We start from the raw sequence: 15,609 nt of genomic DNA on the forward strand, positions 1-15,609 counted from the left end.
AGGTGTTACAGGAGTTGGACATGAAAAATGCCATTGATAACCCAGGACATCATGACCTGGATGAGTAGCTATTTACCTCCAACACAGACATGCTGTCTGTAAATCATCCCAGAAAACAAACAAAACAAACACCATACTGCTCTTTGTGCTTGCCCTTCAGGCACTCTGCCAAACCTTGTATCAAAAGCCGTCGGTCCAGATCCCCGCCTTAATCAGATCCTGAGCTCTACTTGTCTTCTAATTGGCCAGAACTGCAGCATCCTCTCTTTTCAGATAGACAGCTACACTGACAAATGAATCATTTAAATGGAACTAATGTGTATAATCATTTGAGATGCCTACCTGTTCATATCGTTTTTGTTTAGAGTATGAAGTCCACATGAACATGTGACTTTATAACTAGTCTCCCCTATGTGGACACCTGCTGCTGCCTGTTGGAGATGGCAGCCTGCAGCCACATCACACCACTCAAAAATCCCCTTTCCCCCAGCAGGGCCCCCTTCCCTACCTTGTCCAGTATGTGAACTCCTGCTTCCATTTTAATTATCCTCTTAAGAGCATCCTGTTGTGTAAAAGGTCAGTTCAGGACAGATGCATTTTTGCAGTGTGCTTCTATTTTAGTTCACCTACACTTGTATTTTAGCATCCATCATCCATCATCATCATATTTCAAGTTCTTACATTTCATGAATGTGGCAGCCTTGATGGTGTGGCTGTGTCTTTGTATCCATAATTCAGGTGAGAAGGTCACACACTGCATCAATCACTTCACTGTTCTTCAGCTTCTTTCTCGGACTCACTACTGTGGTCACAGAAGTTCTTCCCAGAAGTGAAGATAACGTATGCTTTAGAGCTCCATGATATCAAAAGTTCACGCGTCACCATGTAGTTCTTTGAAATGTATTTTTTACAAAAATCTGTGTACAGCAATTCGATAGTCATTAGAATCTATACATCATTTTCTTCTTGAAGACCTCTAGTAAATGGGATCCACGTCAATTTATCAGTGATTTATCCCAGTGCTTAACAGAGAGCAGTTATTTAGTAATTGTAATAAATGTGCTCTCAAAGCATTTTTATGCTCCTCAATAAAATCAAAAGTTAAAGCCAGCAGAGCACCACCTTCCTACCCTCTGGGTGGTGCCACACACATGCACTGACACTTCCTGTGTATTTTATGTTGAAAAGTACAAGCTCACCTCTCAATTTTATACTTGACACTTAGGTGTATGTTAGAGATATATCTGGAACCGTGATCTAGGTTTCTGATCTTGGAAGCTAAAAATTAAAATATTTGTCTGATTTTGTTTGTCTGTTTGGCAATGTTCCCTGCCGTCGGGACAGTGGAAAGAGAGTTGCTAAGGGTGCCTTAGGACAGCCTGGTGGGAGAGGCAATAAAAACTCCCCAGATGTTTTCACAGACTTTATCTCTGCCAGTTAGTTGCAGAAAAGACAAATGTTATTTATTTGAACATTTAATTTTATTGAAAAAATATTTTGTTGAAGTTTTCTGTATTTCTATATTCTGCATACCAATCTCCAGTAAAGATAAAATTATGAAGTGCCCACACATACTAAATTAAATTGACCAATATGTCTTATAAGTTAAAATAAAATGAGATGAATTTGATTAGATACATAATTTGACATATATTATTATATATATGTATATACCTAATTTTATTTCAACTTATTTAATTAGTGCATATTATATTATTTTATAAGTTCTTTGGCTGAAAACTTTGATCTTTTAGTTTTCAATATTTCACTCAATTTGGATGATATATTTTAAAAAATTTTAGTAAACATGAACGTGGTGAAAAGGTGCAAACTCTTTGTTATATAGTAAAAGGATTATGCATATTTATGTTTTTACTTTTTCCATTCTGATGAAAATAAATAATATGAATTTTTATCAGAATTATATGCCAGAGAAATATAATTGAATATATGAATTATAAGCCAGAAAATACAAATAATATGAATTATTACCACAGGAAAAGTATTTTTCACTGAAGCTTATGAGATTTTGAAAATGTGTATTAACACAGTTTTTAGTCTAGATGATGACACCTATTTGTTCTAAGTGTTTACTACGTCTTCAATAATAGAATGAATGATAATGTGGCTCTGGTATAAAGGTTGAAAACAGAAAATGTTTAAAATTTCCTGGCTAAGAAAATGATCTCAGAGTCAATGTGCATTGAATTTGCAACACAAGGAACTTGGACAAACCATTCTTTTGTGAAGATTATATCCTTGATTTTCTACATAAAAAATGTGAAGCCTTGAAGACACAGAGTACAGTGTTTATTTTATTTAGAGGACAAAAAAATATGTCTGTGGTGAAAGAGTTGTCAAAACCCTTTGTTTGACCTATGGAGGGAAGTCAGAAAATAATTTCAACAGAGAGGTAAGACATTTTACTTAAAATGAACCCCAGGGGTCACAGGCACAGGTATGGGAGAACTGAGATAAGCACCAATTCCCGGCTGCATTTGGAGGCCTAAACTGGAGAGGCCTGTGGTCCGGATCCCAGAGCAGGGCCATCCTGAGGGCATAGCTGACCGGTGCACAGGCACCTGCAGGAGAGCAGATGGGTCAGATGGCTGCGTGTGTCCTCAGATGCCAGCACAACCTGGAGTGTGGCACAGGGCCACAGCACAGGCCTGAGATGCAAGCAGGAGACCAGGGGTGAGGCTAGAAGGCATGTGGTCCAATGAAGGGCGAGGTGGAGGCTCAGCCGCATGCGGGTGGAGATGCCAAGATCCTGTTCCCTACAGTGCATGGCCTGTGCTTGGAGAGCCAACGGTGAGAACAAGACTCAAGTCAGACTTGTGCTCAGGGTTAAGTAAATGCTGTCAAGGAAGCTGGCGAGAGCCCGGGGAGGGGCTCAGGCCAGAAAACAGTTCTCCAACTGCAATTCTGATGAGGAGGAACTGTACTAAGGCCGCTCTTTTGTCTTTCCTGAGTCCTAGGAAGAGTATCCACCCTACACTGGCCCATTATAAATCTAGTCATGCTTCAATCTCTTGAAGGGATGATTTTTTCATTTTTCCTTCTGTGAATGTGAATAGGGTCTTAGAAGTTTAGAATAGAGAGGTAAACTAGTATTTCAGTGTATGAAAGTGGTGAAATACAGGAAGCAAAATATAAATGAAATTAGAATAAACAATATGTAAGTTAAAACCTGCATAATTTTAACACATCCCCTAAGCCTATGATTACCTGTGTTATTTTTAGGTAGCATACAAAAATAAAAAATATTATAATTCTTCACAGCTGAATAATTTGTTATTTTTATATAATTTTTAAATTCCAGTTTACATTTGCATAGGAAAGTCTGGACGAATATTCTTAAAGTATTTAATTATAAATATAATTCATATTACTTAAGAAGTTGTATATAGTTTAGAAAGAAGTTGATTTAATCTACTTCACATTTTTTCTAAGCCTATACATAGGGTGCTGCACATGTTATTTTACAAGGAGAAAAAATAAGTGGTCATTAAAATCCTCACATATTTTCCATTAAGTATATCAGAAAACTTGGCAATGTGTTGAATCATTTCTATCACAAGTTATCAAATTACTAGGAGAAATTCTGGTACTCGTGCGCTGTACTAGTTAATGTGATCAGGGCGAACTATCACAATAAGGAACCGCCGCGTCTGAAGGCAGAACAGTTTGCTCGTCTCTGACGCCGCCTCTGACATGGGTCGGCTCGCCCTCCTTCCTTTGCAGCCGCGTCCTCTGTGCCCTGTGACGCCCATGCCTCCTGGGCTGCGGAAGCCACAGATGGAAGGTCGGGGATGATCTGTTTTAGTCACACTCATTGTCTTCTGCACAGAGGTAATCATGTCACTACAACTTAAATTCCATGGAAGGCGGGGAATACAGAAGATCGTATGGATACTTGTTAAGCACAGTCTTTGGAAAATGTGCTGAACATAATATAAAATAGATGGAGTATCTGGACAGAGTTACTATGAGTGAAAAATGATCTTGTATCTAGTTAAAAGAGGGTGAGGTGGTAATTAAGGGAGGGGTTTCTTTTATTCAATTTTCTTCCTTTGTACAGGGTTGTCTCCAAGTGAGATTTCAATGTCTATGAATATGGATGAAAAGATGAATATGGATGCATAAACAGGGTCATGAGATAGAGAAAAGTCACAGTCACGTTAAGAGGAACTTTTCTTTAAATCCTCATACTACTCTCAGGATAATATAGTTTTGTTACAAACTGCACCTGGGGAAACACACTGAGATTAAACAAATCATCCAGTTGAAGTGTACTACACAGCAGTAAATGAATTGACCCCCGGAACATTTAACCACTAAGCTAGCCTAAATAAGTCATAAATAGGTAGCTTTATTGATTGCCAACTTGTGCTAATTCATGCCAGTAGGAACCAGTCAGAAAGTTTTATACAATTGACCTATTACCCTTGAAACTTGCTACTTGATGGCTTATATATTCCATTAGAAGCCCCAGCAGAGGCAATAGTCAGGGACAGCATGGACTTAAGAATATTGAATCACTACTGTCCCAGCCCCTGTTTGGCCTTCTATGGTGAGGCTGTGTCATGAACTTCAGAGACTCGGATAAAAAAATGCAGGTTAGAGTCATGGCAATCAAGACTTTTTACATGAGTTGTTATTTTCCTGTCCAAAAATCCTTGCAAATAGTTAATACATATTTCATATCTTGCATCCCAGCATGTAGCTCAGAGAATTAATGTGATGTTTCATATCTGGGTCATATTTGCCTTAAATAATATGGTTTTTCAGGATTCCTTCATCTTCATTTAGATCCTTAAATAGTATTGAACTATACAGAAACCTGACAAATAAATTTTTCAGTTATTCAGCTAAATGGTGGTCAGTTTTCAATTCACACTATGAATTTAAGAAGGAAGACATACACACAAAAAAACCTCCCATGATACCACTACTGAAAGACTCACTCAGGACTCTGATTCACTTAGGGAGACATGAGGCCCCAGGGAGTCTATTGTTCTTGGAAGATTCTAAAAGGCTGGTTTCTAAGCCAGCAGCTGGAAAAAAACAGCTGGGAAACACATGCTTTCTAATGTAGCACCTCAAGAATGTACATTTTTATTGGCATAATATTCCTCTGCATAATGTCAAGGTGAAGTTTAAGACAGCAGGGCAAGTCTTTATCTTGTTTTCTGTTCCTTCACACGAGAGTCCAGAATTCATGGTTCTGATCACTGCATGGTGACCTATGACTTGCAGACTTCTCAACTGTTGCTATAGTTGGAATTTATTATTTTGAATTATATTCAACATATGATGCAATAAGAAAGCATGGCTATTTTGTACCCTGGCTCCAAATTTAGGTCTATCTATTTGAGAATAAATTTACCTTATGTTGATAGACCGAATGCAACATTATATCTCATAGCCTAATATATTCCTGTTTTTCCGACAGTTAAAAATGTTGCATATAGTGATACATTTAATGACACAATATCTACTGAGCCTTTATATCCATATTTTTCCATATAATTTTTTCCAGGGCTCCCATCACATCCTTATTTCGAAGACTGTATATCAACGGGTTGAGCATGGGTGTCAGAATGGTGTAGAAGACAGATACGACTTTATCTTGGCCTGGCATATGGGAAGAGATTGGCCTCATATACATGAAAATGATGGCACCGTAGTATAAGCTGACCACTGTCAGATGAGATGAACAGGTGGAGAACGCTTTCGTGCGGCCCTCAGCAGAAGCCATCTGGAGGATGGTGACCAGGATGAGTGTGTAGGAGGCCAGGATGACTGAGAATGGGAGCAGAAGCAGAATGCTAGTGCTGACCAAAACCCCAGTTTCATAGGCCAAGGTGTCTTCACAAGAGAGACGCAATATGCCAGGAAGTTCACAGTAGAAGTGGTGGATTTCTCTGGGTCCACAGAAGGGCAATCTCATGGTGTAGACAGTATGTATCAAAGCATTGAAAGCACCACTGGCCCATGAGCCAACAGCCATCTGCCTACAGAGGGTCCAGTTCACGAGGAGAGGATAATGCAGAGGCTTGCAGATGGCAACATATCGGTCGTAGGACATGAAGCCCAAGAGAATACACTCAGCCCCACCCAGAGCCAATCCCAGGAAGATCTGGGTGCCACAGCCAGAAGGAGAGATGACTGTGTTATGCAGAAGGTAGTCAGTCATCATCTTGGGCACAATGGCAAGCGTGAAGAGGATGTCAATGAGAGAGAGCTGCCAAAGGAAGAAATACATAGGGGTATGAAGATGGGCATCTACCAGGATCAGCAGGATTAGGAGGCTGTTTCCGGTCAGTGTGACAAGGAAAGTCATGGTGATAAGTGCAAAGAGACAGAAGTGAGTTGGGGTGTCCTGCAGCAGACCCAGAAGAATGAAGTCAGTTACAGTGTGATTCTCCACATATGTCATGCTTGGAATATTCACAGGGGTAAAAGTAAAAGCATATAATATGGAAACTACTTCACAGTTAATAGTGGATGATGTATATTTTAACCCATCAAAAATACTGTTCATATTACCTAAAGAATTTCAGAAAAAATGGTGAATTGATCAAATGATAGTTGTCTTTTTTGATCTAGTGATATATGGTGTGAAATAGATGGATATGTTTTCCTTTTTAATATATTTTGGATATATGTTCTTTCAAAGCAAAGGAGGTGAATGAAACATAATTGCTTATTGGTAGTTTACCAGCACTTTAGGTGATGGTTCTTTAGTGGAATAAAAACAATTAGATTGATTTTGTTCCACCTTCTGCCATTAGCTTCAGATCTCTGATCCCTAGAACAAAGCAGAACTCTGTAAGCAAGTTTGTTAAAAATGAAAAGCCTTGCACGTGGAGGCTTCAAATACTATAAGCACAGGTGCATATGTGTTCTGTATTGACAAGTAGAACATAATTCTCAATTTATTTGATGTTTTTAAGATACTTTTCTCACTTCATATGTCTAGAGTTTTCTATGTATAATGAGCATTTCACACACAGTTCCCCATGAATCATTGTCATTTCTTCTTCAGACCGTACAATCAGCTTTTGAGAACAAACGGGGACATGTATATTTATGTTGGTGATGAGGAAATTATGCATTGGATCCCAGTGGTAATATGCACATTAGAAACCCTCTGCCTGATGCAGTTTCATGTAGCAGTGTGAGCCTTCATTCAACGCTGGAAAAGCTTTGTTTTCATATGCAGCTGCTGCTCACACTCTAACTTCCAAATTCTTCAGCCTCACAAGAACATTCCTTGTAAGGATTTCAATCCTTCTCTTGAAAAATATGTTAAAACAGTCCTCTAAAACATTATATTTTTTATTATTAGCCCAAACCACCATTTAGTTAAATTAATCAGATTAATGTCCTCACTTAATTTTTACATTGCTTTGTGATTTCATGCAGTAATCATGTCTTCAATTATCTGTTTATCATGAGGCTCATAAAAAGAGGACCTGGTGGTTTATAAATTGGGAAGGATGACAGCTGTGAATGAATACTGAATTGGAAATATACTTTCATGTCAACGTTTCAACTAATACGCATTCCATAGCTTAAATGTATTTGAATTTAAACATTTAAATTAATTCAGTGTATGATCAACACAGAAAAAACAAACATCTTTAACAGTAGAATACATCAATAGATATCCATCATCATGGTAAGCATTATAAACAGAAAAAAGAAAAACAAAAAAGAATAGAGTTTACTAACATAATGCAAAACAACTGAGTATTCTGTACACTAAAATAAAATAGTGAGATTTTCAGTTCATATCCAATAGCTTTTCTTTAGCAAGGAGTGCAAACTCTAATTGGGATTAAAATAAATACAGTCTCACGTGATGCTAACTTTTTGTATTTTTATTTAAATAATTTGTGTTGCAAGTCTCATACCGTAGGACATATTCCTGAATCTTCCATAATATATCTTTGCTCACACTTTTTGCTGTCTGGATCCCCTACTCTTTCCTAATTTATTATTTTCAGAAAACAAAACGACCAAAACAATTCAAAACATAAAAACAAAACGTATGGAATCCCCCCAAAGCTGTAAGCACAAGTTCTCATCTTTGTGCCACGCTGGCCACCCCAGTCCCTGCAGTCATCCTCCTTTACATTCCATAGCAATATGGTCCCTATTATGACTATGGCTCTTAATACGTGGGCTGCCTTCCTGCACTTTATTCCTGGGGTAATGCCTCATTTACTATTAAATGTCTTTCTGTCTCTAAAATAAGTACAAACTCTTTAAAATTGAGTTTGTTTTTGCAATATTTCTATTTATTCACTCACAGAAATCACATATGATTAAATGTGTTTACAATTGGATTTTGGTTCAGAAATAGATTTGGAGTCAAAATTCAGTACTGAGGTTTTGTTTCTTGCATTACTTAGCGATATGTAGTGAAATGAAATATTTAAGTCACTAAGCTTCAGTTACATCATTTGAAAAATTGAGATTTTAATCCATCTATCTCAAACATTTATTTCATAGATAAAATGTATACTTTTTATATTGTTAAATGCAAATTGATAATTTTTAAAAATCAAATTTTTCTTTTGGTATTCAGGTAAATTGATCAGTTCCAGGATCTAACTTGGGAAAATAAATTTCTTGGAAAGCTGTTGGGTCCTAGATCCCCCATTTTTCATATTCTATAGTTGAATTTCTTCCTCTGGGCAACCATATGATGTTATTTAGAAGATTTTCAAGAGTGGATGATTAGCTTTTACAAGTGATTAGACAAGTTTGAATTATCTTTTCTTTCTAATACTTCTTACTTCTTCAGATCAAAGCCTGTTCATTTTATATGATTTACTCAAACGAGAAGTCACTGCAGAGATTGCCAACATTTTAAATGTCTCGTCGCTCTCTCATCCTCCTTTTATGCCCCTGGGAAACTGTGGGAACAGAGCCCATGCTTTGTATTGTTCAGGAATATTCACAGTCTAAGCACAAAGTGTTAGCCACTGTACTGTAAGGGGAAATTAATCTTACCACGATGGATTTTGGGTTAGACAGGTTAGTATTTGTGTTCTGCCAGGTACGGGCTCGTGGTTTGGGGCAAGCTTTTGATTTAGAGCCTGCTTTACTCATCCACAAAGTTGGATTCCAATTTGCGCCTGAAAGTTGAGAAAAAAGGAATTAACTATCAAGTTGCTTTAGGACAATGGCTGGAATAAAGTTAGTATTAATAAATATTAATGTTCTTCCTACTGGTCATCTTCCAAACTTCTGGGCAGTTTTTTCAGTATTACCTTATTTCGTCCTCACATTTCTCCCTCATCCCTCTCCCCTCTTTCTCTCTGTTCTTCCACCCTAACTTCTTCCCTCCCTTATTCCATTGTGTCTTCAAAAGGATGTGACTGACTTTAAATTTTATGTACTATTTTATGTACCTTGCCCTTCTCACATGGCATATGAGAAAATTCACTGAAATAGAAAGAACACACTTGAAAATGTTACTTATTTGTTTATCTACTGGATATCCAGAACTCTCATCTGTTATTTCAAAATGATGAGTTATGGTACAGAGGGAAGTATTTTGGTATTCATGCAAGAAGAATATAAAGGAGATACTTTATGAAGTGCAGATGGGGATTTTAAAAGGAGAAAAATGCAATATGCATTGATGTTAAGAGTCCATACAGTTTGCTTTCACAAAGGTGTTTAAAATAGAATAATACATATTTGGTTGGACAATCATTTGGCATTGCCTTTCATAAAATGATCATTTCATGGGAATTTCTAGATAACGGTTAACCACATTCATGGTACAAGCACAACCAAGATGTTATCGTTGCATCATTATTTGGAGGAAATTGCCCACTTGTAACAAGTATGTAAAAAGCTGAAAAATCAAACATATACATAGAAGGAAGGCTGAATTTATCCCTTCATTGATACTGTGGTAATGAAATTAAAATTATTAGTTTGGTTGTATTTTGTAGATACAACCAAGTTAGGAAGATGTGTTGTCCATGCAACAAAATTGTATTATTTACAAGATCTTAGAAGCAGTGATTTCTCTCACACTTCAGTGATATATGTTTCAAATTGAAGCATTGAGATGTCCCATAGTCACAAATTTGAAATTGCATGTGCAGAAATAACCACATTTATAGCTACTTACCTGCCTAGTGATTAATGGTCTATTCACAAAGACCATGTAACTAGACAAATGCAATTTTAGCTCCTGGCACTGGGATGCAAGTGAAATGTTTATGCTAAATAGACATTTAAATAAGGAATACCTTCAATGTGCATTTGCTTGTATATGGCACCAGGAAATAAGTACTAAACAAAGTAATTTAAACCTGAGAATGTATAAACATGGGGATTTTATTCCCCTTTGATCATTGCATCATTTGAGAATTGTCTTCCAAGGGGTTTTCATCATCCTTGATTAGAGATGATGAGAAATAACTCTCATGTTCCCAAGGGAATGAAATACAATGTCAGAGTCTAATATGATTTGGGTAAATCATGGGGGAATGTAATGTATTTACAATTATTAACACAATAATTTGTATAAATTTAGAGGTTGAAAGAGTCATTTTGTGAGAAATAAGAGGGGGTTAAAAAGATTTAATGTTTGACTAGTGTTCAATTTTATTATGCAATTAGCTTGATGAAAACTGTATACAAAAGTTACCAAAAATCACAGTTGGATCATTTAAAAGACACTGATAAAAAGTCAATTTGAAATACCATGCCATCTATGATACACATAGAATAATAGGCTCTTCAATTAAAATTTAGTAAACAGTTACTGGAGGAGTAAGTTTTACAAAGATGCTTGTTCCTTTATATTATCATCAATAAGGTCCAGTTCTAACAATGAATAAAAATCTTAGATACCTCCATCCTTTGTTCACTTAAAGTGAAAAAGTAGCTAATAAAGGCTATTACAGAGCTATATTTAAAAGTGAGTGAATTATAAAGAGGTAATAGATATTTGAAGTCTTTCAAAAGCAATATTATTCATGGGGTGCGTTTGTGATATCTCTTTGTTCTAGGGCCATGCTTTGTGGAGTAAATCAATATTCTATCTAGATACTTTCAAGTATTAACTACATTGACTACATGTGTATTGTAAATGGTTAGAAATCATTATCAGAAGCAACAATAGACCCTTTAATCTCCACACATCTTTCACCTGCCCAGCCCTGCCCCTCCACCATGGCGACCACCAGTTACTTCTCAGTGCCTGAGTCTAGTGCTGTTTTGTTCATTTGACTTAATTTGTTTTCTTTAGGTTCCACATGAAAGTTAAATCATACAGTATTCGGCATCCTCTGAATGGCTTATTTCTCAGAGCATGACACCCTCTGTGCCCATGCATTCTGTTGCAAATGGCCTGGGATGAGAGTAGAGCCTATAATAAATAATTCTATGACCTCTTTATATGTTGAGAGATAGTAAATACACTACTTTGGATAAGCATTTAACAGTAAAAATTACTGTCAAGTAACTATGTTGTATACCTGAGACAAATAAAATATTGTACACCAACTGTATTTCCATAAAAAAGTAGAAGTAGCATATAATCTCATTATTAGTGAATCAGTTAAATTTTCTTTCCATCCTAATAATTAAAAATTTAAATCAAACTTGTGTTATGATTACAGAATGTTTGGCGGTACAGGTATAGCATATGGTTTAATTCAGTGGATTGACAAAAGCATTCATAAATTTCCTTAACTTTTTTCTCTACTTCTATTAGTTTCAGTCCAAATGTAGATAGTATGGCTGGAAAAACATGAGCAGCTTTTCCAGGCTTCACATGCACAATTCACAGTTTCTGCAGTATGCAGCTCAGTTAGCTATCAGAGTAGTAGGACAACTTCTTTGTCAGAATCCTCCCCAGATAACATCTGAGCAGACAGGACAAAGCCTTGTTATGTGCATGTTCCTGAGATACTCATGGAGGATGGGATTACTGTTATTCACCCAGTGGTATGTTCAAACCCCTGGAAGCGGCCTTGATCTGTCTATTAATTGGCTTACAATTTCCAAACCTCAGTGTATCACAGTGTGCAGACAGTTCTCATCGATAGCACCTACTGTGTGCATCAAATGCAACTTCGCTCTGTATCTTTATTCCTGCTTCCTGTGTTGGAAGCTCACTAGCCCCTACTGATTCACTACTCTTATGACACAGGACTAGCAGTGTGACTAGGTGGTGGCTTGTAAAGCTTTTTTTATGGATGTGGGATACTTCACTTTATTTAGACTCCATTTACAGAGTAAGTCACACAGTGAATTAAATAGAGTATCCCACTACTCAGGTGCATGGAAGATAATCTTCTCCCTTGATAGCAAGTGTACTGTTTGTATTGCTTGAACAATGTCATATTTCATACATGGTGAGGTCTACATTTGGAGTCTGTATTATGTATCCATATGAGTCAGGTTTTTCCTATTTTTATTATACTGATGCACACAAGACAGTCAAAAATTTCAGAAACATAAAATGATAAGCATTTATTTCACAAATCTCTACAGGTTTGTTTGTCAGATGTGAATTCTGGTTGGTTCCATGTGTCTCTTAATCTCCTTAAACCAGCTGAGTGGCCAGATGTTCCTCAGGGCACGCACATCTCATGGTGGTGGTTCCAGATCTCCCTGAGAGGGGTCTACAGTATTAGGTGGAGCTATCGTACTGCGACTTCATCCACATTGTATCATCCAAGGTACACGGCTAATGCAGTGTTAAGGGATCGAGCAAACAATGCTAATAATCTAATCTATGTAGGTGCCTTTTATTTATTCCACAAATATAATACAGGCATCAACTATTTGTCAGTTATAAAACAGGAGCTTTTATTGTATATGCTTTCAAAAATAGAAGCACACATAAACATATGGTGCCATTCTATGAAAGGAAAAGTTATAAAGTAGAGTATGGTGAGAAGGCAATAACTGGTTTATACTGGAAAAATGGGGATGAATTTTCTATTATAATAACATTTAGGTAGAAACCTAAAGGAATTGAGGGAAGTAGCTACTAATATTTCTGAATTAAAATGTTCAAAGGAAATGAACTAGATTAAACTCTTAAGGTTGGAGATTAGCTAAAATGTACAAAGAATAAAAATTAGAAAAATACTGCAGGTTGTAATGAAAGGCAAACTGATTCTAAAGCTTTCAAGGAGAAGTAAAAGATCCAGAGGAGTCTACAAAGTATTGGAGAAGAAAAGAGTTGGACTGATACTACTCAGCTTCAGGACTTGCTATAAAGCTGTAGTAATCGGAACAAAGAGGCGTTCAGAAAAGGATAGGCAAGTAGCTCTGTGTAAACGGTAAGAAATGGACCTATACAAATATACTGAATTGATCTTTGATGAAAGAGTAAAGTCAATACAATGAAAAAGATAATCTTTTCAACAAATGGTGGAGGAGCTAATGAGCATTCACATGTAAGAAAAATAATCTAGACAGAAGCACTGCACACTTTTCAAACACTAACTAAAGATGGATCACAGACTTAAATGTTAACCACAAAAACATAAAATTCCTGAAAGAAAACATACAGGAAAACCTAGCCAATCTTGATATGTTGTTGACTTAGATACAATACTAGAGGCATGATCCATGAAAAAATAATGAGAACGTTGGGCTTCATTAACATTGAAAACTTCTGCTCTGTGAAAGTCTGTGATGTGTCAAGGGAATAAGAAAGCAAGTCACAGCAAAAGCTGCAGCTGTTACCCAAAATATATTAAAGTTCTCTTAAAATCACCTATAAGAAAACACACACTGTGATTTAAAAAATGGGCAGACACATTGACAGTCACCATGCCCAGGAAGATATACAGTCGGCAAGTAGGCATGTGGAAAAGTGTTCCACAATGCATGTCATAAGGAAAGTGTAACTGAGAAAAAATTAAAATGCCACCACATATCTATTAGAAAGTCCAAAATCCAGAACATTGATAATACAAAATACAGGCCAGGATGTGGAAAAATAGGAACTCTTAATTCAGGGCTAGTAGGAATTCAAAATCTTACAGCCACTTTGGAAGAGAATTAGGCTTTTTTTTTTAACCAAACTCTTACCATGCAATATACCTATGACACTCCTTGGTATTGACCCAAAGGAGTTGGAAACTTATGCCCACAAAATATCTCACACAAATGTTTTCAGCAGCTTTATTCATAACTGCCGAAACCTGAAAGCAACCAAGATGTCCTTCAGTAGGCAAATGCCTTAATAAGCCATGGTACGTCCAGACAATGGAATATTATTTTGCACTAAAAAGGAAATGAGTTATGAAGCTGTGAAAAAAACAAGGATGGACTTAACTGAATATTACTAAGTGAGAGAAGTCAATCTGAAAAGGTCACATACTGTATTACTCCAACTGTATGACACTCAAGAAAAGGTAAATCTATGGAGAAAGAGATTGGGGGAGGTGGGAGGGATGAACAGGTAGAACACTGAATATTTTTAAGGCAGTGAAACCTCTGTATATTATTTCTTACTGAAGTATAGTTTACAAAGAATACTATATGGGTTTCAGGTGTACAACATGGTGATTCTACAGTTATCTACATTTTTTAATGCTCCCTACAATAAGGGTCAACATGCAGAGGCATTACAATATTATTCACTATATTCCCTACGGTATTTACATTCCCTTGACTAATTTATAATTGGAATTTTGTGCCTTTTTATCGCCTTCACCTATTTCATCCACCCATCCCACAGTGATGGATACAAGGTGTTATACATTTGTATAAATCCACAGAATGTACAACACTAAGAGTGAGCCCTAAGGTAAACTGTAGACTGGGTGGTTATAATGTGTCAATGTAGGTTCATCAAATGTAACAAATGTACACTGTGGTGGGGGATGTTGATAATAAGGAAGGAAATATACACTGAAAAACTAAGAGTTTGATAAAAAAAACTGGAGATGCAAAGAAATGGAAAGTTAGCCCATATTCATGAATTGGAAGATTTAATAGTATCAAATCTCTGTCTTACACATAACACTCTAAAGTGAAGGCAATCCCTCAAATTCCCATGGCATTTTTCATAGAGATAGAAAAAAATCCTAAAATTTATATTGAGCTGCAAGGGACTCCAAATATCCAAAGCAAATTTGAGAAAGAAGAACAAAAATGAAGGCATCATGTTTTCTGGTATCAACATATAGTACAAAGCTATAGTAATCAAAACAATATGACACTGGCATAATAAAAACAGATATAATGATCAATGGAACAGAATTAAGAGTCCAGAAATAAACCCTCACATATATGACATATGTGGTCAACTTATATCTGACAAGTGTTCCAAGAATACTCAATGGGTAAAGGAAATTGTCTTCAATAAATTGTGTTGGGAAAACTTAATAACCCCATGTAGAAGAATGAAATTGAACCCCTAGATTACACCAGTCACACACTAAACTCAATATGGATTACTGATTTAAACATAATAAACAATAAAATCCTAAGAAGAAAACATTAGGGAAGAACTTTCGGCTTTGTCTGTACTTCCTACGCTGGACACCAAAAGCACAAACTTCAAAAGCAAAAAAAAATGTCTGACTATTTCAAATTGAAAAG

General features: G+C 36.4%; 1 protein-coding gene across 1 annotated transcript; it reads right to left on the minus strand.

The window, feature by feature from the left end:
- Positions 1 to 5,497: 5,497 nt before the first annotated feature.
- On the minus strand, positions 5,498 to 6,456 carry LOC140846016 (olfactory receptor 2AJ1-like). The gene has a single exon (XM_073221445.1). It carries the CDS (start codon positions 6,440 to 6,442, stop codon positions 5,498 to 5,500), a length of 945 nt encoding a protein of 314 aa, XP_073077546.1. The 5' UTR covers positions 6,443 to 6,456.
- Positions 6,457 to 15,609: the final 9,153 nt, after the last annotated feature.

This window comes from Manis javanica, chromosome 14, assembly GCF_040802235.1.
Source record: "Manis javanica isolate MJ-LG chromosome 14, MJ_LKY, whole genome shotgun sequence".
NCBI classification, from domain to species: Eukaryota; Metazoa; Chordata; class Mammalia; order Pholidota; family Manidae; genus Manis; species Manis javanica.